Source organism: Salmo salar, chromosome ssa11 (assembly GCF_905237065.1).
Source record: "Salmo salar chromosome ssa11, Ssal_v3.1, whole genome shotgun sequence".
NCBI lineage: Eukaryota > Metazoa > Chordata > Actinopteri > Salmoniformes > Salmonidae > Salmo > Salmo salar.
Window position 1 is genome coordinate 17,203,405 of NC_059452.1, and position 27,381 is coordinate 17,230,785.

The 27,381-nt window shown below is 44.9% G+C and overlaps 2 protein-coding genes across 5 annotated transcripts; both read left to right on the forward strand.

Annotated features, from left to right (window-relative positions):
* The first annotated feature begins 162 nt into the window (after window positions 1-162).
* LOC106562132 (neuronal acetylcholine receptor subunit alpha-5) lies at window positions 163-22,912 on the forward strand. Of its 4 annotated transcripts, XM_014126758.2 has the most exons (8): window positions 163-411; window positions 648-796; window positions 4,191-4,342; window positions 5,151-5,195; window positions 14,115-14,224; window positions 21,145-21,322; window positions 21,489-22,229; window positions 22,528-22,912. In XM_014126758.2, exons 2-8 carry the CDS (start codon window positions 718-720, stop codon window positions 22,684-22,686), a joined length of 1,464 nt encoding a protein of 487 aa, XP_013982233.1. In that variant the 5' UTR covers window positions 163-411; window positions 648-717; the 3' UTR covers window positions 22,687-22,912. The 4 variants fall into 4 exon arrangements, with proteins under 4 accessions (XP_013982233.1, XP_045545058.1, XP_045545059.1 ...); XM_045689102.1 differs by having other exon boundaries at window positions 169-796; XM_045689103.1 differs by lacking the exons at window positions 163-411; window positions 648-796; window positions 4,191-4,342; window positions 5,151-5,195 and adding an exon at window positions 9,218-9,368.
* A 1,641-nt stretch (window positions 22,913-24,553) lies between these two features.
* Window positions 24,554-26,870, forward strand: LOC106562131 (UDP-glucuronosyltransferase 2B13). The gene is made up of 2 exons (XM_045689105.1): window positions 24,554-24,980; window positions 25,163-26,870. The coding sequence occupies exon 2, from the start codon at window positions 25,184-25,186 to the stop codon at window positions 26,390-26,392; it is 1,209 nt and encodes a 402-aa protein (XP_045545061.1). The 5' UTR covers window positions 24,554-24,980; window positions 25,163-25,183; the 3' UTR covers window positions 26,393-26,870.
* The last annotated feature ends 511 nt before the right edge of the window (window positions 26,871-27,381 follow it).

The following is a 27,381-nucleotide window of genomic DNA, read 5'->3' on the forward strand; positions in this document are numbered from 1 at the left end:
ATAGGCTACAGGCTGCAGGCAGTGTGCTGCTGGGGAGGATACCTGGTAGTGATTAGTGATCAGACTCTTCTGGGGGAGAGAGGGGGCTGGCTTTCTGGAGGAGGTTGAGGAGGAGGAGGAAAAGGAGGAGAGAGAGGAGAGAGAGGGCACTACCGTTCATTTAGAGGCAGCAGCAAGGGACTGAAGCATCGCCTGTCTGAGCTGAGGCAGGGCTCCATGGAATGGGGGAATACTAGAGAGCAGCGCTGCCTGTCTGTCTGTCGACACTCTGTCTGGACTCTCACTCTGCATTCAGGATAGATTGTGTGTTGAGTGGATGATAGGAATAGAGGATGCAGGTCTGATATCCACAGTATGTCTGTTTGTGATCATATGTGTATAGGTTTGTGTGTGTTCACTACATCCAAGCAGGTGAGTGTAATGTGTTCCCATGTACACTGTTGTGCATGTGTGTATATTTGAAATGTGTAAGATGAAATGTGTGTGTATGCAAATGTGAAAATGAGTTTCTGTGTGTATGCAGTATGCGTCTGTATTCATGTATATGTGTACATGTAAGGTATCTATACGGATGTATACATGTCCCATAACTTCCTCTGTTTGTGCACTGTGCCGTGATTTTATTGCTGTGTTTTCCTCGGCTCCAGCTGTGTTGTAGTCATGGCTGCCTGAGGGACTACTCCCTGGGTGTGTGGATCTGGAGCCCCCTCTGATATCATGCTGAGAGCTGGGCCAGCGGCCAGCACTCTAATCCTGCTGCTGTCATACTGCTGCTGCCACCTGTGTCACTCTCTGGGTAAGTTCTCCCTACAGTACCACTGTGGAGGACATGGAAGACACTCTCAGAGTGATGGGCCATCAGAGATGTTATCAGACTGAGAGATACCCACTCTGCACAACTAGGATAATCTACTGGGAACAGGATGATAAGGAGATGAGCGGCAGGGCAGATGGAAAATCTGAGGATGGGAGATAGTGAAGAGGCTATGCCAGCTGAGACTAATACTAAATTAAAAGAGGAGCTGTTGGTCATTAACTGATGGGCTGAGTAATGTCAGTATGACCACTCAATATATCCAGACCTAATTTCCCTTTTAAGTAGATTTCTAATCAAGGTGTAGGGTCTCAGAGACTTTGGCAACATTTATTATGAAGGTCAGTGGTTTGGTTTCCTGCTCTCGGTTATTTCAGTATCCATGATATGCATCCCTGTCTGGCATAGTGCAGCAATTTCCTGTGGTTGGTGACCTTCTGTTCAGCTGGGAGAGGTGGTGAGCTGAACAAGGGAAGAAATAGCTCTATTAACCACTTGGGGAAAGAACCTCAGAGTTCTAATAACTCTGTCCAGTCAATAGCAGAAATATAAGCTGGCCAGCCCAGATAGCTCCGCACGGCTGCCTCCTCCATGCCAACCAGCCTGTGCAGAAACAGAATTGATTCTCTCACTGACTGTGAGGCGCTGACTGTAATTTGTTTTGGATAAGAGCTTGAGCGTCCGCCGAATAACTAAAATGGAAAAATGTAATGGAGCTCCTCTTCTGAAATTCTGTCCTTCGTTAGCGGGCTGGGTTTAATAACATGGGCTGTGTGGACTGCAGAAGAGGGTTAGGAGATGTGTAAGGTCACAGATTTTAATCTGCCATCTCTTAGGGCGTTTTTGTAAACCCCACATCTTCGAGATGACTGATAAAATATTAACATCTTTCATCAGTGCAGTACACAGCCAGGGATCCTCTGGAGAGATAGACTGGCCTAATGCCTCGCTGGCCCCACACTCAGGTTACGCTAATTGTAGATACACCCATTGATTGAACATAATGAAGATACGACTGAGCATTTATAACACAATCTATACACTCGATTAGAGATATTGTAAAGGGTCGGGAAGTGGCCTTTAGATTGTATTTATCATTCAATCATGACAAATCATGCTGAATTGTTGCTCCATTACAAAAAGCAAAGGAAGCACCTATAATGTAGTCCATGTATGTAATATCCTTGCTCTGTGAGGAATTTCCAGTTGTGCAGACTCTTCCCCTCTGATTTGATACAGATGTTTTTGCTCCGTTTAACTGAATAATGTCCCGTGGTTCTCAGCATACTTGCTGGTGTTAGTCTAATGAAGGCCAGCTGCAGAAGAGATTTTGCACGAGTTGTCTTTACTCAATTCAATTATTTTTATTTCATATATACCTTATTTAAAAAGTATTACTTACAGGTATCTCATTGCTAAGTTGCTACTTGTAATGACATACAATAGATGATGGTTGTACTATAGGTGTTATATGACACATTGTTGGATCATATTTATATTGGTTTTCACAAAGGGTAGTGTTCAGAATCTCCCAGAGAAGCCAGACATGGAGCAGGATTTTCTGCAGGAAGCTGTGCTGAGAGTGACAGAGAGAAAGTCTAAGGACGATGAATCTGCTAATCACAGTGATATTGACTGAGGTCTAAGAACGCTGCTATTGATCCTGAGCCTGAGGATGACACAGGGGTGTTATTAACTGTAGTCGGCCCTGTTATGGGCCTGTCATCCTCAGGTAAATTTACAGCCATATTGAACGCACATAAAATAAGCCTATAAGCATGTGGGGAATGATTTAAGAGCACTGTGTCCCTCAAGAATTGAATCAAAACTTCTTCATTTTCTCCTTGCGATGGAGAGCTGTTTCCAGCAATAATACAGCAACTTTACATCCTTTGCTTGAACTAAAGTGCTGAATATAATAAATGAATCCTGAGAATTGTTTGTGCTTAATTCTGCATTTACAGAGGCTAACTCTAGATTTTCCTCCCAGTCTGCAGTTGTATGTGGACTAGAGTGATGGCTGACATCTTTAATATGGAAGGTGCACCTCTGGTCTCTCTCTGTCTAAAAACCCAGCTAGCCCTTAGGGGGCACAAAGACCTCACTGTGTCCTTCACACATAAAAAGCCTCCTCTATCTAAAGCTCCATCCTCCAGCCCTTCTCTCCATCATCAATCCCCCTAGGGCCTACACCACCAGGCTGTCATGGATACCAGCACGCCACAGAGGCCAGCTGATGCACTGATACAATGAGGTATCCATCAACCACAGTCACAAGATCAGACCCATCTGTAATGAAGTTATGGAGAGAAAACTCATTGGAGCTTCCTTCCTCATAATCCAGATAGAAACACACTGAGACAAATTAAATTAGAAGAGCGGGGGATGACTGACTGAGGATTTACAGATAGAGAGAGAGACACCAAATAGAACAGAGCTGATAGGAAGAAACACATTCATTTTGGATGATGGAGGGAGGCTGACTAGACCGGCAGCCCACATTATTGAACCCTTCCCACTTGACACTGGTGGTGGCATCACACACATGGAACAATGGAGTCATATTTAATCTCTCCATGTCTATGCAGCCCACTAACAGTGAGTCATCAATTACGGAGGAAATTGGTGCACAAATGCTACCCTGGCTGGCTGCTATCTTTAGTTTATACTGTGCCAAACCTTCATCAGCTTTTAAAGGTTTGGACAGCCTTTTGATGCCTGAACCCCATCCAAGTGACTCTTACCTTTAATCACTGTTAGATTGTTTATAGGCCTACTTCCATGGCGAAGAACTGGAGATGAAGCACCACTCTGTATTGGTAGCAGAGGAGTCTCGTCCATGAAAGAAGAGGAGGATTCATTTGAGGGAAAACACAATAAAATGTATTATTCAAAAATCCTCCTTGTAAATAAAATTACACCTCTGTAAATACACACCAACATATTTGAACAAACATACTAGTTTGCAGAGAATTCTAACAGGAAGGACACACTTGACCATTGTCTCCTTCCATGAGGAGTGGAAAACACCAAATCATGAATAAAAGATATTGACTATGTTACCATGACAAAATGACAGATAGCTTTCTTCCTCTCTAGAAAGTGAATGTCTGGTCCTGGTCTGGGGGTAAACAGGGACCAGAGATGTGATTGTCGTGATGCTGAGAGTGCTGGGGTGATTTCCTGCATGTTAAACTGGAGATTGATTGGGTTATTGACAACGTGTTAGGTGCCAGGGACTATGAATTATTGTCAATGTGCTTTAGCTGGGCTGAACATGGGCCATGAGCTGTTACCAAGATAATGCCCCTGTTAACACATCGCTGACATGATGCAGCGTAAGGAAGGCTAATGTGGTGTTTCCCTGCCTCTATAGGACTCCCTAAACTGTCCTCCTATGCCAAGACAGAGGACAAACTGTTCAAGAACCTCTTCAGAAACTACCAGAAATGGGTGAGGCCTGTGGAATACCTCAACGGCACAGTACGGGTCAGATTTGGGCTGGCCATCTCCCAGCTTGTGGACGTGGTGAGAAAAATATGATTATTATGGGATATTGTGGTTTGTGTCTTCCTGATGATTATTTTGATGTTTGTCAATGCAAACTGGACTTTCAAGGCAAAGAGTCAGTGGTGGAAAAGGTACCCAATTGTCATATTTGAGTAAAAGTAAAGATACCTTAATAGAAAATGACTCAAGTAAAAGTGAAAGTAACCCAGTAAAATATTACTTGAGTAAAAGTCTAAAAGTATTTGGTTTAAAATATACCTAAGTATCAAAAGTAAAACTATAAACTATTTCAAATTCCTTATATTAAGCAAACCAGACGGCACCATTTTTTTGTATTTTATTTATTTATGGGTAGCCAGGGGCACACTCCAACTCTCAGACATCCTTTACAAATGAAGAATGTGTTTAGTGAGTCCGCCAGATCAGAGGCAGTAGGGATGACCAGCGATGTTCTCTTCTAAGCATGTGAACTGGACCATTTGCCTCCATTTGCCTGTCCTGCTAACCATTCAAAATGTAATGATTACTTTTGGGTGTCAGGGAAAATGTATGGAGTAAAAAGTACATTATTTTCTTTAGGAATGTAGTGAAGTAAAAGTAAAAGTAATCAACAATATAAACAGTAAGGTACACATACCCAGAAAACTACTCGAGTAGTTTAAAGTATTTTTTACTTAAGTACATTACATCACTGCAAAGAATATATCACTATAAATATATTTAGGCTAATTTACATTCTGTTTTTTACCACATTTACACACATACTGACAGTATAACAACACAAAGGTACAGATAAAACCTTTACAATATGGTCTCTCCATTACAGGATGAGAAGAACCAGTTGATGACAACCAATGTGTGGATGAAACAGGCAAGATCTTAAACATATTTGGGGGGGGCATAGTATATTTAAGTGATCATTCCCGAGAAGCCAGTGTTTGGAGGATATATTGGCACGGGTTTTGTTAGGCAAACCATGCCAATATGTCCTCCAATCACTGGCTTCGAGGGCATTATCACTTTTATACAATGGCTTACCAACATATTTAAATAATGATTTGCATATTTTCAGTAAAAAGTTATTTTGAGGAATTTATTCATACTATTTCATCGTTCCACAAGATATAGTCCCAACACAAATCTAGGTGTTGCTACCCAAGCCGGCTGGTCGTTCGTTCTATCGGTTCGGTTCCCAGAGACGTGACCCAGCTGTTAAGTATTTTTGTTCTGTATCTATGGACGTGACCCAGTCGTTAGTTCTAAATGTTCCATTGCCATACTTGCTGGCAACGTTCTTGCTTGCTAGTTAGCCAGGTATGGCTAACTTATAGTCACGTCAAACAGTGCAGACAGAATAACAACAAAGTAACTGAATTTGCATTTGTTTAAGCTGTTTTCTAGTGACATTTATTTGGATACATCCATAACAATGAGCTAATGACGTGCAATTTCACCTGGCATAGAAAATGTGCTCTCTCGTCAGGACACTGTTGTTCAGAGGAGCTAGCCAACAACACAGCTAACACAATCACTTCAAACTGAAGCTGGAAACACTGCAAACTAGCTGCACTTCATTTCGTTTTAGCTGTTTTCTATTGACATTTCTTTGTATATATCCATAAAAATGTTGACTGGCTGAGAAAAGCTGCCTGCCTATCTGTCTTGTCCCGACTCCCGACTCCCGACCCCTACACGTTCATTACTATGGGACAGCTGGAGATCGAGTTTCTAAATTAACAATGTTACAAATGTCAGAGAGACAGCAAGGTTTATACAAATCTCCACTATTGAAAACCAATTGCTAGTCTACAAGAAATGGGAGATAATGAATAGACGCTTTTTACATTGGAAGTCAAGTTTACAAATTGCCTGGTTGGGCTGATGAGACAGTGGATTGTGCAGTGAGATTGAACAGTGCAAATAGGCATTTCAAAGTCATAGCTTTAGATGGTGGTAACTTGTGGAATAGACAACGGCTAGAATGCGGTTTCAACCAATCAGCGTCCAGGATTACACCCACCCGTTGTATAATTCATAACACTCTATAGCAGTGGTTCCCAACCAGGGGTACTAGGACCCCCGAGGTACTTGGCCTATCCAGAGGGGGTAATTAAAAAGACTCATAAGTCCAGAGGGTTACATGCACATAAGCGGATACTTCAGGCGTACTCCAGGCAGAGCAAAATTCAGTTGGGAGTACAGTAACCCAAAAAGGTTGGGAACCACTGCTCTACAGCAGCGTCAGCTTAACAAACAAAGGCGACATGGAATTTAGAGTAACAATCAACCTCCCTTCCCCCTGCATGTCCCCTTGTTCTGGTGGCATTTCACCAAGAGCTCACATCTTCATTTCTCCCCACCCTCCTCCACCTTCCCTTGTGCCCACACGAGCAACCCAGTTTGCAACTCCCGCCCCCCGGCAGCCTGCCTTGCCCCCAGCCCTCTTGGCAGCTTAATTCATATCCTCTGACTGCATCTGCTCTCTGCAACCAGGGAATCATCACTCCAGACCAGGGTCTGCAGGTCACAATGCCTCAATGACAAACAACTCAATGCAAATCAGAGGACAGAGGGCAATAGCTAACATGATGGCCATATCTATTCATCAGCGGTTAATGAGGAGATAAGATTGAAGATATGGCTCTGTCCACATCAGTGCTCCTCTCCCACTATACTTTATTTGGCCATACATTTTTATATCCAGCATGTGACGATGCAAAAACTCTGAGATATGACATCTGCTTATCACAGATATGCAGTTGCATTGTTACACATACACTGTGTAACAAGGGAACACTAAAATAACACATCCTAGATCTGAATGAATGAAATAATCTTATTAAATACTTTTTTCTTTACATAGTTGAATGTGCTGACAACAAAATCACACAAAAATAATCAATGGAAATCCAATCTATCAACCCATGGAGGTCTGGATTTGGAGTCACTCTCAAAATTAAAGTGGAAAACCACACTACAGGCTGATCCAACTTTGATGTAATGTCCTTAAAACAAGTCAAAATGAGGCTCAGTAGTGTGTGTGGCCTCCACGTGCCTGTATGACCTCCCTACAACGCCTGGGCATGCTCCTGATGAGGTGGCGGATGGTCTCCTGAGGGATCTCCTCCCAGACCTGGACTAAAGCATCCGCCAACTCCTGGACAGTCTGTGGTGCAACGTGGCGTTGGTGGATGGAGCGAGACATGATGTCCCAGATGTGCTCAATTGGATTCAGGTCTGGGGAACGGGCGGGCCAGTCCATAGCATCAATACCTTCCTCTTGCAGGAACTGCTGACACACTCCAGCCACATGAGGTCTAGCATTGTCTTGCATTAGGAGGAACCCAGGGCCAACCGCACCAGCATATGGTCTCACAAGGGGTCTGAGGATCTCATCTCGGTACCTAATGGCAGTCAGGCTACCTCTGGTGAGCACATGGAGGGCTGTGCGGCCCCCCAAAGAAATGCCACCCCACACCATGACTGACCCACCGCCAAACCGGTCATGCTGGAGGATGTTGCAGGCAGCAGAACGTTCTCCACGGCGTCTCCAGACTCTGTCACGTCTGTCACATGTGCTCAGTGTGAACCTGCTTTCATCTGTGAAGAGCACAGGGCGCCAGTGGCGAATTTCAAATCTTGGTGTTCTCTAGCAAATGCCAAACGTCCTGCACGGTGTTGGGCTGTAAGCACAACCCCCACCTGTGGACGTCGGGCCCTCATACCACCCTCATGGAGTCTGTTTCTGGCTGTTTGAGCAGACACATGCACATTTGTGGCCTGCTGGAGGTCATTTTGCAGGGCTCTGGCAGTGCTCCTCCTGCTCCTCCTTGCACAAAGGCAGAGGTAGCGGTCCTGCTGCTGGGTTGTTGCCCTCTTACGGCCTCCTCCACGTCTCCTGATGTACTGGCCTGTCTCCTGGTAGCGCCTCCATGCTCTGGACACTACGCTGACAGACACAGCAAACCTTCTTGCCACAGCTGGCATTGATGTGCCATCCTGGATGAGCTACACTACCTGAGCCACTTGTGTGGGTTGTAGACTCCGTCTCATGCTACCACTAGAGTGAAAGCACCACCAGCATTCAAAAGTGACCAAAACATCAGCCAGGAAGCATAGGAACTGAGAAGTGGTCTGTGGTCACCACCTGCAGAACCACTCCTTTATTGGGGGTGTCTTGCTAATTGCCTATTATTTCCACCTGTTGTCTATTCCATTTGCACAACAGCATGTGAAATTTATTGTCAATCAGTGTTGCTTGATTTTTTGATTTGATTTTGATTTCACAGAAGTGTGATTGACTTGGAGTTACATTGTGTTGTTTAAGTGTTCCCTTTATTTTTTGAGCAGTGAATTAAGAACAGAACTGTTGAGTGTGAAAAACCCAGCTGTGTTGCAGTTGTTGACACAAACCAGTACGCCTGGCACCTACCACCATACCCCGTTCAAAGGCACTTTTTTGTCTTGCCCATTTTGTTTTGTCTTGCCCTCCTCTGAATGGCGCACATACACAATCCATGTCTCAATTGTCTCAAGGCCTAAAAATACTTATTTATCCTGTCGCATCCCCTTCATCTACACTGATTGAAGTGGATTTAACAAGAGATATCAACAAGAGATCATAGCTTTCACCTGGATTCACCTGGTCAGTCTATGTCATGGAAAGAGCAGGTGTTCATAATGTTTTGTACACTCAGTGTATACTGTAGAGGTATCAATTTTCTCTCAGGAGAAAAGTAATTTATGGTGAGCTCCAGTAGCAGTCTTGTCAAATGAATCTGCTTGTAAAAAAAATGGCCATTCATGAATGATGTGAAGGTTGTAGTATCTGTGATCTACATCTGTTTATATTAGTTACTATGCTGTTACTAAGCAGTAATGTATTACGGCAGTGTTATGTTACTACACCTAATAGGAAATGCACATGCGCACTATTGTGCCGGGGGCGGTAGTGCACGAGAGGTTTTGACTAAACGAAACTAACTGTACTCTCGTCTCCTGCCTGGTCATTTCTCCACAACACAAATATTACAGTGGCGACGAGGTGATTAAGCTTCTTAAACGGACATTGCTTGAAGGGAAGAATGTTGCGTGAGTAATTAAACTGAAAATAATTATGTAAATCGTCATTTTTTTTTTTTTTTTCGCCAGTAGAAAGCACTGCTGGTAGGTACAGTGTTCAGGAGCTGCCAAGTAGCAAGACTATTGGAGTCCAGAATGGCGACACTGCCCTCTGGTGGTTAAGTAAAAAAACTCATTGAACCCATTGAAATTAGGTGATCTCAATGGAGAAATATTGTAAAAATAAATCAATAACAAAGGAAGAAGAAACGTAACACATAGTAATGTGTACATTATTACAAATGAGTGCAGTGAATGAAGTAATTGCAGAAACTTCTGAAATGAAGAAAGTGAATAATTAGATGAAAATGAAGGAATACAAGGAATAAGGAAACATAATAATTAACTGTGAAATTGGCAACCATTGGTCAAGGATAGAGTTTGAGAATACAAAAGAGGATTTTGATTCCTATTTAGAGCGTTTTGAGAGTTGGCTGGCTGCAAATTAAATCAAAGATGAAAAGAAAGCAGACGTATTTCTCAGTATTTTGGGTCTAACTGAGTATGGATTGCTGAAAGGTCTCAACCAATAAAAGCAGTAGAGTTGACCTATGCACAACTGACTGAAACTCTTTCAAGGCATTTCAAGCCTAAGCCAGTTCTCATTAAAGAACATTTCAGATTTGACCAACATCACCAGAGTCAAGGGGAAACTGTGGCTGACTACATCCTTGCTTCGAAAAGGCGGGCAACTACATGTGAGTTTGCACGATTTCTTGATGACGCTCTCCGAGACAAGTTTGTATGTGGTCTCACAGGTGAAGCATATCACAGAAGGCTTCTGTCAGAAAAGGACCTGACCTTTAAGAAAGCCTGTGATATCGCACTTGGACTCGAGCTTGCCCACATGGATACTATTGAGCTATCGGGACATGCAGAACATCAGAAAGGTGTTCACATGGTCAGTGATGCATGTGGTGAAAAAGGCTCACAAAAGTCACACTTTTCTCAGTTCCGTCCTCAAGGTTACACAAGAACAAAGCAGCCCACATCACAAAGGTCTAAGCCAAGTTGCTACAGATGTGGGGGAGATAATCATCAGCACAGTGAATGTCGATTCCAAAATGAAAAGTGCCACAATTGTGTAAGGTTGGACATCTACAGAGAGTGTGTAAAGCTCCAAAACACACGGCAAGAGAGCACAAAGTGTCAGACGCAGCACAAGAAGAGGAAGGTACAACTGAAACAGTATTGGAACTGTTCACAGTGTACACAGCTCAACAACAAAAATATGGAATCTATCTCAGCATGGAGTTAGCGGGAAAACCAGTGAAAATGCAGCTGGACACCGGAGCGTCTATCGCTTGTTCCAGAAAGACTCTACAAAGAAAACTGAAAGAGTGCCCTCTTCAGCCAGTGTCCATCCGCCTTTCTTCATACACTGGTGACACTATTCCTGTGTTAGGGCAGATCCAGGTACCAGTCCGGTATGAAGGGAAGGAGTGGACGCTACCGCTTGTCATTGTTAAAGGAGAAAAATCAGCCTTGCTAGGCAGAAACTGACTACAAAAGCTCAAGTTGAACTGGGGAGAAATCTTCAGTCTGAGAAATGACAAACCAGTGAGTCTGGCTACACTCACTAACATGCTGGAGAAGCACAAAGAACTTTTCAAAGATGGCTACGGTGAAATACAAGACTTCACAGCAAAAGTCAGAGTGCGAGAAGGAACCAAGCCTATCGTTCACAAACCACGTCCAGTTCCCTATGCTCTTAAGGAAGCAGTAGAGAAGGAACTGGACCGCCTACAGAAGAATAACATCATCACAAACGTAGCGAGGAGCGACTGGGCCGCTCCGATCGTTGTAGTGCCAAAGAAAGATAAGACCGTCAGAATGTGCGGAGACTACAAGGTCACAGTAAATCGCTGCATACTACCAGAGGAATATCCACTACCAAACGCTGAAGATCTGTTTGCCACTCTAGCTGGTGGGAAGGTTTTCTGCAAGCTGGACCTGGCATTCGCTTATCAGCAACTGAAGCTGGATCCGGAGTCAGAACAGTATCTGACCATCAATACACACAAGGGGCTATTCAGATTAAATCGCTCGGCCTATGGAATCTCGACAGCTCCAGCGATATTCCAACACACAATGGATCAGATCTTGGACAGTGTAGACAATGCTGTGTGCTTCATGGATGACATCCTCGTGTCAGCACCAACCATTGGAAAGCATCTTGTAGCCCTGGACAAAGTGATGTCAAGACTGGAGAAATATGGAGTGAGAATGAAACTCAGCAAGTGTGAGTTCCTCCAGGACTCAGTGGAGTATCTAGGATTCAAGATTGATGCACTAGGCCTGCACCCAACCAACAGGCAAGGTGGAAGCAATCATAAACGCACCAGCACCCACAAATATCTCAGAGCTGAGGTCATATTTGGGGCTCCTGAACTATTACGGAAAGTTTGTGGCAAACTTGTCCACATCGTTGCATCCACTTCACCAACTGCTGCAGGCCGATACAAAGTGGAATTGGTCCCCACAATGCGAAGAAGCATTCAAGACTTGCAAACAGCGTCTGCTAAAGAGCAAGTGGCTTGCCCACTACGACACAGAGATGAAGCTGAGACTCGCGTGTGATGCATCTCCATACGGAGTAGGAGCTGTCATCTCACATGTTCTACCATCAGGTGAAGAACACCCTATTGCATTTGCATCCTTGGACCAATATCAGCCATACCAACCCTTGCTGCACTTCGAATGCAACGTTGGGCTCTGATATTGCTAGCCTACGACTACGAGATCGAGTACAGACGATCCAGTGATCACACTATCAAGACTACCATGCAATAGTGACTCCAACAGTGAAGATGATAGAGCAGTCTTCCAGATCTCTCTCATCGACGAACTGCCTAATATCTGCTTCAGACATAGCAAAGGAAACGAGGAAAGACACAGTGCTTTCCAAAGTCTTGGACTTAACATTAGGCGGTTGGCCAACCCTCGGAAATGACGATGACCTTCGTCCATTCATCGACAAGAAAGACCAGTTGTCCACTGATCAAGGATGTGTTCTGTAGGGACCAAGGGTGGTGGTACCTCACAAATTACAGAGGAGACTGCTATCTGACCTGCATGAGGGACATTCAGGGATCACTCGAATGAAAGCACTCGCCCGCAGTTATCTGTGGTGGCCTGGACTGGATCAGGACATTCAACAGCATGTAGGCCACTGCTTAGCTTGTGAAGCTGTTTGCAACAAGCCTGCTGCTGCACCTCTTTCTTCATCCATGGTCCTGGGCTGCTACACCATGGGAACGCATCCATGTGGATTACGCCGAGATTGACAAGCAACATTTCCTTGTTGTCGTCGATGTCCATTCCAAGTGGATGGAAGTGTTCCCTACTCAACTGACCACAGCTGAGAAGACCATCAATCTTCTCAGATACCTGTTCGCATCCTTTGGACTAGTCAAGGAGCTCGTATCGGACAATGGCCCTCCTTTCACGTCAAACGATTTTGAAATGTTTCTCAAGAACAACGGAGTAAGGCACATGCTGTCACCCCCTTACCATCCGGCATCAAACGAAGCAGCGGAGAGAGCCGTGCAAACCTTTAAGAAGGCCTGGACTAGACTCGAGGTTCAGTCTGTGCCCACCCACCAAAGGCTTCCCTGGTTCCTGTTTACTTACAGTAACACACCACACACAGTAACGGAATGTATACCAGCTGAACTGTTTCTGAAATGCCAACCACGTACCCGCCTGACATTGTTGAAACCAGACTTGTCAAGCACTATGGCAAAGCACTAGCTACAGCAGAAGAAAGTTCATGACAGACACTCAAAGACTGTCAGAGAATTCAAAGAGGGAGAGAGGGTGATGGTACGTGATTTCAGACACCCCAAGCGCCTGTGGAACTCAGGTGTGATCTTGCAACGCAGAGGACCTTTGACTTACCAAGTCCAAATTGGTCATCGCCATGTCAACGTTCATGTGGATCATCTGCTACGGTCCAACGCCCCAGCAAAGACATGCCGAGAGAACAAGAACAATAATGACCCCCAGGACTATTCTCCTGACTGTGGACGTACGGGAGAGACAGAGCCTGACCTTCCACCCGAACCTGGCCCACCACCGGAAGCCCAGGAGGAGCGGAGATATCCTATTCGACAGCGAAGGGCACCTCAAAAGCTTGACCTGTGAGTTGAGCTGTTTAAGGAGGAAACAGACAGTAAAACAAACACTTTAATATGTCCTGGATTAAAGGAAAGATAAAGGACATTACCTGGGCTAGTTATTAGTACAAATTACATCTTCGGGGCAGAATAATCCCCTGGATTTGTGCTGGGCTCTGAAAAGTCTGCTTCAACCCAGTAGTTGAAAAATGTTTAAGAATACATTGTTCAGATATTGAATTAGTAGTTCCCTAACATATTTACCTTGTTCTCTGTGAGGAAAACACTATGGGGGAGGAGTGTAGTGTCTGTGATCTACATCTGTTTATATTAGTTACTATGCTGTTACTAAGCAGTAATGTATTACAGCAGTGTTATGTTACTACACCTAATAGGAAATGCACATGCGCACTATTTTACCGGGGGCGGTAGAGCACGAGAGGTTTTGACTAAACGAAAACTAACTGTACTCCCGTCTCCTGCCTGGTCATTTCTCCACAACACAAATATTACAAAGGTGACTCATCCATCTCTCTCTCGCTCCTGTTTAGGAATGGTTGGACATGAAGCTACGCTGGAACACTGATGACTACCTGGGCATCACTACCATCAGAGTCCCATCGGACTCCATCTGGATCCCAGACATTGTGCTCTATGACAAGTAAGTACCATGCCCATGACTGCCATCAGTTTAGAACAAAAGATGGCACTGATATTGAACTAAAGCTTTCTGTGCAATATAATCTCCACATTAGGGTGGCAAAGGGAGGATATATTACCAGTGGTTGACTTGGGGCATACCTGTCTTGACTTGGAGCACAGCTCCAAAAAATGAAACCGAACGGGGCGCAGCCCGGCAATACAAATGACAGCTCCAAAGAACGCTGAGACTAACAGGCAGCGTCAAAATACTATCAGCCCTCAGACATGACACAAAACAATCCCGCACGAATTCCCGAACAAAAAGGACAAACTAAATACCCCCCCACTAATGATAAACAAGAAACGGGTGCGGACCTAGACAGACAAAACCAAAAGACACAGAAACATAGATCGGTGGCAGCTAGTAGGCCGGCGATGACGACCGCCGAGCACCCCCCGACCGGGGAGGGGCGCCACCTTCTGTGGATACTGTGACAGTACCCCCCCCTGACGCGCGGCTCCCGCAGCGTGCCGACGCCGGCCTCGGGGACGACCCGGAGGGCGAGGTGCAGGTCGATCCGGATGGAGGCGGTGGAATTCCTGCAGCAGGGCTGGATCCAGAATGTCCCCCACTGGGACCCAGCACCTCTCCTCCGGGCCGTACCCCTCCCAGTCCACGAGGTACTGCAGGCCCCCTACCCGACGTCGGGAGTCCAGGATGGCCCGGACTGTGTACGCCGGGGCCCCCCCGATGTCCAGGGAGGGCGGAGGGACCTCCCGCACCTCAGCGTCCTGCAGCGGACCAGCTACCACCGGCCTGAGAAGAGACACATGAAACGAGGGGTTAATACGGTAATACGAAGGAAGTTGTAACCTATAACACACCTCGTTTATTCTCCTCAGGACTTTGAACGGCCCCACAAATCGCAGACCCAGCTACCGGCAGGGCAGGGCGGAGGGGCAGGTTCCGGGTCGAGAGCCAGACTCTGTCCCCCGGGTTAAACACGGGGGCCTCACTGCGGCGGCGGTCAGCGCTCTCCTTGTGCCGTCCTACCGCCCGCTTCAGGCACTCCTGGACAGCAGTCCAGGTCTCTCTAGAGCGCTGTACCCATTCCTCTACCGCAGGAGCCTCCGTCTGGTTCTGATGCCATGGCACCAGGACTGGCTGGTACCCTAACACAACCTGGAAAGGTGACAGGTTAGTAGAGGAGTGGCGCAGAGAGTTCTGTGCCATCACGGCCCATGGCACGAACCTCGCCCACTCCCCTGGCCGGTCCCGGCAATAGGACTGCAGAAACCTGCCCACATCCTGGTTAATGCGTTCCACCTGCCCATTACTCTCGGGGTGAAAACCCGAGGTCAGGCTGACCGAGACTCCCAGCCTCTCCATAAACGACCTCCACACCCTGGACGTGAACTGGGGATGTCCTCGGGCACCCCGTAGTGCCGGAAGACGTGTGAATAGGGCCTCCGTGGTCTGTAGGGCCGTAGGAAGACCGGGCAAAGGGAGCAGACGGCAGGACTTCGAGAACCGATCCACAACAACCAGAATCGTGGTGTTCCCCTGAGACGGCGGGAGATCCGTGAGGAAATCCACCGAGAGGTGAGACCAAGGTCGCTGTGGAACGGGGAGGGGCTGTAGTTTCCCTCGAGGCAGGTGCATAGGAGCCTTACACTGGGCGCACACCGAACAAGAAGAGACATAGTGTCTAACATCCCTAACCAAAGTGGGCCACCAGTACTTCCCCTTCAGGCCACGCACCGTCCGTTCCACACCAGGATGACCCGAGGAGGGTAGAGTGTGGGACCATCGGATCAGGAGATCGCAAACACCGAGCGGAACATACTTCAGACCCGCGGGACATTTTGGTGGAGTGGGTTCTGACTGACCCGCCAACTCGATGTCCGCATCCACCTCCCAGACCACCGGTGCCACCAGACAGGAGGCAGGGAGTATGGGAGTAGGATCTATGGTCCGCTCCTCGGTGTCGTGGAGACGTGACAGTGCGTCGTCCTTCCGGTTCCGGGAACCTGGAATGTACGAGGGGGTGAATTGAAACCTCGTAAAGAACATGGCCCACCTGGCTTGACGAGGGTTAAGTCTCCTCGCTGCCCGAATGTACTCCAGGTTACGGTGGTCAGTCCAGATGAGAAAAGGGTGTCGTGCCCCCTCAAGCCAATGTCTCCACACCGTCAAAGCCCTGACCACGGCTAACAACTCCCTGTCCCCCACATCATAGTTGCGCTCTGCCGGGCTCAGCTTCTTAGAAAAGAATGCGCAGGGGTGAAGCTTCGGAGGCGCGCCCGAACGTTGCGACAGCACCGCTCCTTCCCCAGCCTCGGACGCGTCCACCTCCACTATGAATGGCAAAGAGGGGTCCGGATGCGCCAGCACCGGGGCGTCGGTAAACAGAGCCTTCAGACGACGAAAGGCTCCGTCCGCTTCTGCCGACCACCGCAGCCGCACCGGCTCCCCCTTCATCAGTGAGGTAATGGGAGCCGCCACCTGGCCAAAACCCCGGATAAACCTCCGGTAGTAATTGGCGAACCCCAAGAACCGCTGCACCTCCTTCACCGTGGTTGGGGTCGGCCAATTACGCACAGCCGCAACGCGGTCACATTCCATCACCACCCCTGTGGTGGAAATGCGATATCCCAGAAAAGAGACGGCTCGTTTGGAGAACACACATTTCTCAGCCTTGACGTATAGGTTATGCTCCAGCAGCCGCCCCAAGCACTTTACGCACCAGAGACACATGCGCGGCGCGTGTGGCGGAGTAGATCAAAATGTCATCGATGTACACCACCACACCCTGCCCGAGCATGTCTCGGAGAACCTCGTTCACAAAGGATTGGAAGACGGCGGGAGCATTTTTTAACCCATGCGGCATGACGAGGTACTCATAATGGCCAGATGTGGTACTAAATGCGGTTTTCCACTCGTCTCCGTCTCGGATTCGCACCAGGTTATACGCGCTCCTGAGATCTAGTTTTGTGAAGAAGCGCGCCCTGTGAAATGACTCCACTGCCGTAGCGATGAGAGGTAGCGGATAACTGAAACCCACCGTGATAGAATTTAGACCTCTATAGTCAATGCACAGGCGCAGACCTCCCTCCTTCTTCTTCACAAAAAAGAAGCTTGAGGAGACGGGTGACTTGGATCCCTGTCTCAAGGACTCAGTGACGTATGTCTCCGTAGCCGCTGTCTCCTCCTGAGACAGAGGATACACGTGACTGCTAGGAAGGGCCGCGTCAGCCTGGAGGTTTATCTCACAATACCCTCGTCGATGAGGGGGTAATTGAGTCGCCTTTGTTTTACTGAAGGCGATAGCCAAATCGGCATATTCTGAGGGAATGTGCACGGTGGAGACTTGGTCTGGACTTTCCACCATGGTCGCACCGATGGAAACTCCTATACACCTACCTGAGCACTCCCTCGACCACCCCTTAAGAGCCCTCTGCCTCCACGAAATCTGAGGGTTGTGAGTGGCTAGCCAGAGGATTCCCAGTACCACCGGAAACGCCGGGGAGTCAATGAGGAATAGGCTGATACGCTCCTCATGGCCCCCCCATGTTACCATGACAAGTGGCACTGTGACCTCCCCCACTTGGCCAGACCCTAGCGGTCGACTGTCTAGGGCGTGCACGGGGAATGGGTGGTCCAGCTAAACCAGGGGAATCCCTAACTTATTGGCTACCCCACGGTCCCAGCTGCGCCTGAATCGACTAGCGCCTTATACTGGAAGTGAGGAGAAAACTCGGGAAAACAATGATTTATTTCTATAAAAAAAAAACTATCTTGGATTTTAGCTTCATAGTCAGATTTTTTATATGCGTTACGAAGGACAACTTGTAATCAATCCAGACACCAAGCTACTTATATTGAGAAACAAGCTCAATTTGGGCTCCATTTATAGCGCAAATATGCAGGTCCTCAGGGTCAACATTTCATGACCTAGAGAACAGCATGAGCTTGGTTTTACTTGTATTTAACATTTAACATTAAGATCTGTAAGTGATTTCTAAATTGAATCAAAGTCATGCTGAAGTTCACAAATGGCCTGCTGCACTGAGGTGGCACAGGTATACAAAACTGTGTCATCTGCATATAGAGATGAATGTTACAAGTATTAACATGCCATTAATGCCATTAATATACAAAGTGAAAGATAATGGACCCAAAATCGAACCCTGAGGAACATCTTTTTGAATCTCAAGAAATTCAGATTTAACCCCATCTATGAAGATGGCCTGAGTTCTGTTGCTAAGATAATTCTGAAACCATAAACAGGCTGTATATCCCAGGACTACCCTTGATGATTTCTTCAGCAAAACAGAATGATCAACATTGTCGAACGCCTTTGACAGATCAATAAACAAGGCAGCACAGCTCTTTTTAGCATCCAAGGCATTGACAAGATCATTAATAACTAGCGTGGCTGCTGTGGTAGTACTATGCCCAGGCCTAAACCCTGATTGGTTTACATTAAGAATACAATTATCGGATAAAAAGGAATAAAGTTATACATTAACCAACGATTCAAGAATCTTAGCTAAACAAGGTAGTCTTGAAATGGGGTGATAGTTGTCAAGATCATTTGTATCTCCACCCTTATGGAGTGGCAGCACATATGCGGATTTCCATGCTTTTGGAATACTTCCTGATAACAATGTTAAATAAAAAAATGTGGGCTACTGAGCCAGCAATAAGTCTGCACACTTAAGCAGACCAGGCTCCAAATGATCAGCCCCTGTGGATGTTTTTGTCTAATGTTAACAAAGCATCCAGGACTTCTTTATCAGTGAATTTTTTAAAAGAAAACTCCTGGCCAGCATTTTCAGTATCATTCAATAGATTTTCACCATCTACATCCAAACTACTCTTTTCAAGAGCTGGCTTTGAAATACATTCAAATATAAAGCCTGCAGAGATAAAATGGTGATTAAATGCATTAATGATGATCAATTTTGTCAGTAATAGTGCCAGAATATAAATTCATTTGATGGGGGAGAGAAGAGGAGACACAACCCTTCAGTGATTTAACAGCTTTCCAGAATTTAGCTGGATTCCCTGTACATTCAGATAGTGTACATATTAACATAATAATCCAATTTTGCTTTTTTAACTAGTTTTACACACAGATTTCTCAATTGCCTAAAAGACTGGCAGTCTGGGCCTGAGTCTGTGAATCTAGCATTGCCCCAGGCAGCATCTCTGTTGTGCTTGACTTCAGATAGCTCTGGACTGAACCAAGGGCATGACGGATTTTTAATTCTCCGTTTTTTAAAGGGAGCATGTTTATCATGTTTATTGAAAACATTTGTGAAGTGGTTCAGAGCCAACTCTGGGTCAGGTATAGATGCAATGCAATCAAAGTCACAAAATAAAGGTCACAAAAAAAGGCCTGTTCATTGAAATTTAAAAATTCCTCTTGTTGATAAAACAAGGTTTGGATCGAGGCATCCGTATATCCCTGACACATACAATGGGACAATGGTCACTAATATCTAAAGCAAATCCCCACTCCCAGCATATTTTTCTGGAGTATTTGTAAATATGAGGTCAATCAAAGTCGATTTCGTAGGGTCATTTAAGTTTGGACGAGTGGGCTTTGTAATCAGCTGGGTCAAATTTAAATTAGTACAAAAATCATTTAAACAGTCAGCATCCTGCAGTCCCCATGCAAGATTAAAGGTCATGGAGAAGTCTGAGTTTAAATCAAATCCAAATCAAATTTTATTTGTCACATACACATGGTTAGCAGATGTTAATGCAAGTGTAGTGAAATGCTTGTGCTTCTAGTTCCGACCATGCAGTAATATCTAACAAGTAATCTAACAATTTCACAAGAACTACCTTATACACACAAGTGTAAAGGAATGAATAAGAATATGTACATAAAAATATATGGATGAGTGATGGCCGAACGGGATAGGCAAGATGCAGTAGATGGTATAGAGTACAGTATATACATATGAGATGAGTAATGTAGGGTATGCAAACATTATATAAAGTGGCATGTTTAAACCATTAACAGTGAATAATCAAGTCTCTCGACTTGAAAAAATACAGCTCCTGCACTACTTCCATCCCAAGTCAAGCACTGTATAATACTGGAAACTTTCTAAGGATTTTCAGGGATTTTATCTATTACAAGACATCTAGTGGCCCTTTTGGGTACTTCAGATTATCACAGGTGTCTGGAACAGTCTCTGGCCCTATGTGGCTGCTTTTACACAGGCATCCCATTTCTGGGATTCTTTTTCTACCAATCACATCAAATCTTTTCACATCAGATATTTTTCAGAGTTGATCTGATTGTTCAAAAGATCAATTAATAGCCTCCCGAGTGGTGCAGTGTCTAAGGCGCTACATCGCAGTGCTAGCTGTGCCACTAGAGATTCTGGGTTTGCGACCGGGAGACCCATCGGGCGGCGCACAATTGGCCCAACGTCGTCTGGGTTAGGGGAGGGTTTGGCCGGCAGGGATGTCCTTGTCCCATCGCGCACTAGCGACTCCTGTGGCGGGCCGGGCGCAGTGCACGCTGACACGGTCAACAGGTGTAAGGTGTTTCCTCCAACACATTGGTGCGGCTGGCTTCCGGGTTAAGTGGGTATTGTGTCAATTGTGTCATTGTGTGGCTTGGTTGAGTTTGGTTGGGTTGTGTTAATACTAATTAATACTATATGTATTCTCTTTTTTATATATACATTTTTCAAGTATAAATTACGAAAATTACGATAGATTGCCATAGATTTTCTGTTAATTACCAAAATGACTGAAGATTCCAGTAACTTTGGGAATGACCATTAGCTTTGCAGCCCTACACAGCATAGACTATATTTTGAACAGCACAAATTCAATTAATCCAACACATCAAGAAAAGCCTGATTCAACCCTGTAGAAGATAAACAGACGTTAATCCATTCCTCTAACAGTGCCGATGGACGTTTTGAGGGCTCTGTCACCAAGGCTGTTGTCAAGTATGATGGCACCATCACCTGGACACAGCCCGCTAACTACAAGTCAGCCTGCATCATCGATGTCACCTTCTTCCCCTTTGACCTGCAGAACTGCTCCATGAAGTTTGGCTCCTGGACCTATGATGGCTCACAGGTTGTAGCCTACACAGCATTGTGAAACAGTCTACAGTATATTAATAACCACACAGTCTTTAATTGATGTCAGAAATGTGTTAATCTCTTGTTTATACTTTGGGGAGTTAAAGGGAAGATACGTCTGTTGATGTTTAATCTTTTCTAACCTTTTATTCATTCAATAGGTAGACATCCTCCTGGAGGACTTCCATGTGGATAAGAGAGACTACTTTGACAGTGGTGAATGGGATATAGTGAAAGCGACAGGCAGCCGTGGTCTGAGGATGGACGGATCTTGCCACTTCCCCTTCATCACCTACTCCTTCATCATCCGTAGACTGCCACTCTTCTACACCCTCTTCCTTATTATCCCCTGTATTGGCCTTTCCTTCCTCACCATCCTGGTCTTCTACCTGCCCTCCAACGGCGGGGAGAAGATCTCCCTGTGCACCTCTGTGCTGGTGTCCCTCACCGTCTTCCTTCTCGTGATCGAGGAGATAATTCCGTCCTCCTCCAAGGTCATCCCTCTGATCGGGGAGTACCTGGTGTTCACCATGATCTTTGTCACGCTCTCCATTGTCATCACCGTCTTCGCCATCAACATCCACCACCGCTCCTCGCCCATGCACCAAGGCATGGCGCCCTGGGTGCGTCGTATCTTCCTGCACAGGCTGCCTAAGCTGCTGTGCATGCGCAGCCACGTGGACCGCTATGCTACCCCCGGTGGGGCCAGGGCAGGACTGTCAGGGAGAGAGCGTGCAGGACTGGCAGGGAGAGAGAGGGCAGGACTGGCAGGAAGACAGGGGGCAGTAGGGGGCATTATGAAGTCCACCCCTCATCTCTCCCCTACGAATAACCTGCAGGCTGCTTTGGACTCTATCCGTTACATCACCATGCATGTGGTCAAGGAGAACGAGGTCAGAGAGGTAAGATCCCATAGAGTTACAGAGAATCAGTCTGCCCCTGCAGTATCAATGACACAGTTGGCATGAGAGAATATTGTGTTTGTTTGTTATGATACAAAATCAATCCTACAGTACTGAATTTAGGTTTTTGAAGTCTTACTGTAATTCTCTCTATATATTAATCTTCTCCATACTGTATATTTGTCTCCATCCTCTGATTGCCACATGCAACTGCACCTCTGAGTGCAAAGCCCTCCCAGCCTGTGTCAACGAGGTCATGTGTTGGAGTCTGAAGGGCATGTTTGGTCTCTCTCTCCAGGTGGTGCAGGATTGGAAGTTTGTGGCTCAGGTTCTGGATCGTGTGTTCCTGTGGACCTTCCTCCTGGTCTCAGTACTGGGCTCTGCTCTGCTCTTCATCCCTGTCATCTACAAATGGGCAAAGATCATTGTCCCAAACCATGCAGGTGGCAGCGGATAAGACTAAACTGAGTCTAAGTGCACTGAGCACAACAAATTCAGAGACACTACAGTCAGTGCAGAGGCAGAGCCACTTACATGTGGGTGTGGGAGAGCAGTTAAAATTGCAATGGATTCTAGTTCCATCATGATTTTTGATTTGTGTATATGAATGAGGGATTATTGTCTCTATGTTGCTGTATCTGTTTATAGATTAAATTAACATACAATTGTTTTATATTCTGGAAGGAGAATACCTCCCTATAGACATATCTCACAAAGTAAAGTATAACAATGAATACAATAATCCAGGTTATGTAAGGACCGACGCTGGAGAAGAGAAGCAGGTACGGGGAGTCGAACATTTAATATGGAACAGACATCAAACAGGACAGCGTCAGAACCGGGTATGCAAAGACAAACAAACATTAATCCTGAAGCAGAGAACAGAGCTTGGGAACAAACAGATATAGGGGAGGTAATAACACAGGTGACTGAGTCCAGGTGAGTCCAATAATTGTCCAATAATTGCTGAAGCGTGTGATGAGGGAAGGCAGATGTGCGCAATGATGGTGGCAGGAGTGTGTAATGCTGGGAAGCCTGGCGCCTTCGAGCGCCAGGGAGGGGGAGCGGGTGCAGGTGTGACAAGTTATTGTTTTTCTTGCCTCTGAAAAACAGGCTTCTCACAGTTAACGAGACAGGATTATGGAAGGCTGGCCACATGAGACTAGCTAATAATTAACAGGGGTGAATAAATAACTTTTAATCCACCCCTTTATAAATAAGTGTACAGTAAATAAGTGTACAGTACCCTTTACCATTACCCTTGTATATGACCCCTTTACCTTTTATATTTAAGTCGACATTCCTTTTATACACATTACCCTTTTATATTACCCTTTTATATACACTACCCTTTTATATTACATTTTTAAATCTATTACCTTTTTATATACACTACCCTTTTATATTACCCTTACATTGCTCGTTTATAATTTATTAAAATAATGGCCAAAACGTAGTTAACTGGGCCCTAGGTTGGTAAAATACAAAATAAAATACTTTTTTTTTTGACAGTGGCTACATTCTCAGAAAAGCAATATTACATAACAAGATCAAGCAAGAGTTTAATTATAATCCTCTTGAATAAGCTTCACTAAAAAATTCAGCTGTGAATGCTCTTGTATGAGCAAAAACTACAACTGTTTGGCTTGTGGGATACAGTTAATTTAGCAGACAAATCATTGTTACAGTGAATTCATTTTCCTACTTTCCAGCTTCTAAGACCATCTCTTTGCATTAGAGAGGTGTCTTGAGATGAGCTTTTAAGTCTGCGAGTCTATTAGAAGCTGGGAGACTTAGTTGGGGACTTAAAACTTCTTCAGGATTGGTGGGTCCCCTGCGGGACGGTTGAGCTAACGTAGGCTAATGTGATTAGCATGAGGTTGTAAGGAACAAGAACATTTCCCAGGACATAGACATATCTGATATTGGCAGAAAGCTTACATTCTTGTTACTCTAACTGCACTTTCCAATTTACAATAGCTATTACAGTGAAAGAATACCATACTATTGTTTGAGGAGAGTGCACAGTTTTGAACATGAAAAGTTATTAATAAACAAATTAGGCACATTTGGGCAGTTTTGATACAACACCTTGAACAGAAATGCAATGGTTCATTAGATCAGTCTGAAACTTTGCACATACACTGCTGCCATCTAGTGGCCACAATCTAAATTGCACCTGGGCTGGAATAATACATTATGGCCTTTCTCTTGCATTTCAAAGATGATAGTACAAAACAATACAAAAAACGGATGGTTTTTTCTTTGTATTATCTTTTACCAGATGTGTTATAATGTGTTATATTCTCCTACATTGCTTTCACATTTCCATAAAATTCAAAGTGTTTCCTTTCAAATGGTACCAAAAAATGCATATCCTTGCTTCAGAGCCTGAGCTACATACAGGCAGTTAGATTTGGATATGTCATTTTAGGCGAAAATGGAAAAAAAGGGTCCGATCCTCTTAAGTCGGTCAGAGTCCACCTGATGCAACAACAAGAGTTGTTGTTTTGCATTCTGTTCAACCTGCCGTCTGATTTCTCCTATCATTCAGATGAAAGATGGCAAGCTACAATGGAAGCATAAGCTCATACCTTCTCATATCTTTACTGGTTGCTTCTTGGAGAATCTACGATGGTGGGAAAATTCTGGTATTTCCCTTAGAAGGTAGCCACTGGGTGAACATGGACATTCTGATCAAGGCTCTTCACTCTCAGGGACACACCATCACAGTAGTACGGACAACTCAAAGTTGGTATATTAAAGAAAAGTCTCTACATTACAGTTCTATTACAATACCTGTCATTGATGGTGTGGAATTTGAGGAATTTGTTAAGCCAATCGTAAAGAAAGTAATTGATATAGAGAGAGGAATGAGCTCTGTATTAAACTTTATACATTTGCAAATTGAGATGTTCTCTGCAATGTCTAAGGTTCATGGACTGGAATGTGACATGGCAACTGCTGTATTGGAAGACAAGGATTTAATGAAGACCCTGAAGGAGAACCAGTATGACCTGGTGCTTACTGACCCAGCATGGGGGACCGGTATTTTGGTGGCTCATTATCTTCAGCTACCTCTAGTCTACAATGTACGGTGGATAACCAGTGGAGAGGGACATTTAGCCATTGCGCCATCCCCCATGTCTTATATTCCAATGACTGGATCAGGGCTCTCACACAAAATGCTCTTCACAGAGAGAGTAAAGAATATGCTTTTCTATTTGCTTTGGGAAGTTCAGTACAGACTTGTAATTCGGCCACATTACCAGGCTGTTTGTGATGAGTTTTTCCAACCAGGTGTGGACTTCTATGAGTTATTACAGGGGGCTGATTTATGGCTCATGAGAGTTGACTTTGTGTTTGAGTTCCCTCGTCCCACCATGCCTAATGTTATCTATATGGCAGGGTTCCAATGTAAACCTGCCAAGCCTCTTCCCCAAGAACTAGAGGAGTTTGTTCAGAGTTCTGGGGAGCATGGAGTCATTATCATGTCTTTGGGGACTTTTGTGTCTGAGTTTCCAAATGATATAGCTGGTGTGATAGCTGCTGCTTTTGCCCAGCTGCCTCAGAAGGTAATCTGGAGACACAAAGGAGAAAGGCCAGCTACTCTGGGCAACAATACCTTACTAGTTGAATGGATGCCGCAAAATGATCTGTTAGGACATCCAAGGACAAGGCTGTTTGTAGCTCATGGAGGAACAAATGGGGTTCAAGAGGCTATTTACCATGGAATTCCTGTTGTGGGTCTACCTCTGTTTTTTGATCAATATGACAACCTGCTTCGTCTGAAAGAGAGAGGAGGAGCGAAGCTTTTATCCATGGCAACAGTAGACAAGAACAGTAACTTCCTGGAGGCCTTGCAGGAAGTTCTGGATGAGCCGTCCTACAGGATGAAAATGCAGAGTCTCTCCAGGCTACACAGGGACGTGCCAATGGAGCCCCTGGACACTGCCCTCTTCTGGATTGAGTTTGTCATGAGCCACAAAGGTGCTGCTCACCTGCGTACAGAGTCCTACAGAATGCCTTGGTACTCCTACCACTCTGTAGATGTTGTCCTGATATTGTTGGCTGTTGTAGTAGTGCTTCTTCTTCTTCTTGTTGCAATAGTCAGATATTTAAGCATTAGAAGTTGCTTGAAAAGAAAGATTAAAAGTGAATGAACAGATCCAATTCTCCACATTCTGGTGGACACAAATAATAGGATACGTATGAATTGAAGCTGTAATATGTAACTTTTAGGGTGAACCAACAAAATTCACATAGATATGTGTGTTATAGATCTGTCGTTCTCATTGAAAGCAAGTCTAAGATGCCCTAGATATATTCTATGTGTGCTATTTCTATGATTCCCATGTTTAAGTTTAGTTTTTGCGTATTTTGCTTTTGGTTTTGTACACTAGCTTCAAACAGCTGAAAATGCAATATTATTGGTTAAGGAAATATATGTTTCACAATGCTTTAGATGGTACAATGATTATTTACACTAAACGTGCTTGATTTGTCACATAAACTGAAATTAGGTGAACTATTACAATTTTATCAACCAGGAAATGGCAGTGCGATTTCTGCATAGTGCATCTTTGAATCATGAAAATGTATAATGTTGAATTGATGCCAACATAATAAAATGTTAATGTGTAATTTAGTGTGGAATATATTTGTTCATCAAGTATTTCCAGTTGGTTGTGCATTTTGTGATTCAATGCCACACTGCAAACATTTTCGGTAAGTGCTAAATTCACAGTGTTAAACACTTTTTTTTTTTACTCTGTGTAGTGTAAAAAAAATTAAATACAATCCTGCCCATCATTATCACATTTCCCACCATGCTCTATTGCAGGTTGATGTTTAGAATTGTTTGTTCAATATCTGTGTTTTTGCATGTACATTGATTGATTTATTGATTTCATGCTACAGAAAGATACATACTCTGCCAACCAGCATAATGTGATTTGCAGGCCTGATGTGGCTTGAAAGCCAAGAATTTCTGACCGCTGTGTTAGGGAGAAACTAGGCCATAACATATATGTAATGTATTGTCATAAAGGGTTAAATCTTAATTAAATGATAACACTTAGGCACTCACTTCGTGAAGGCTACAGGACTGGAAGTGAATGAACGAATGCAACAACCTCTGTCACTAACAAAC

Bases quoted from the DNA above. Each gene is read 5' to 3' on its own strand.
- LOC106562132 (XM_014126758.2), top strand. From the start codon at position 718: ATGCTGAGAGCTGGGCCAGCGGCCAGCACTCTAATCCTGCTGCTGTCA. The intron at 4,343-5,150 runs GTGAGAAAAATA...TCTCCATTACAG, and splicing joins TCTCCCAGCTTGTGGACGTG to GATGAGAAGAACCAGTTGAT. The intron at 5,196-14,114 runs GCAAGATCTTAA...GCTCCTGTTTAG, and splicing joins CCAATGTGTGGATGAAACAG to GAATGGTTGGACATGAAGCT.
- LOC106562131 (XM_045689105.1), top strand. From the start codon at position 25,184: ATGGCAACTGCTGTATTGGAAGACAAGGATTTAATGAAGACCCTGAAG.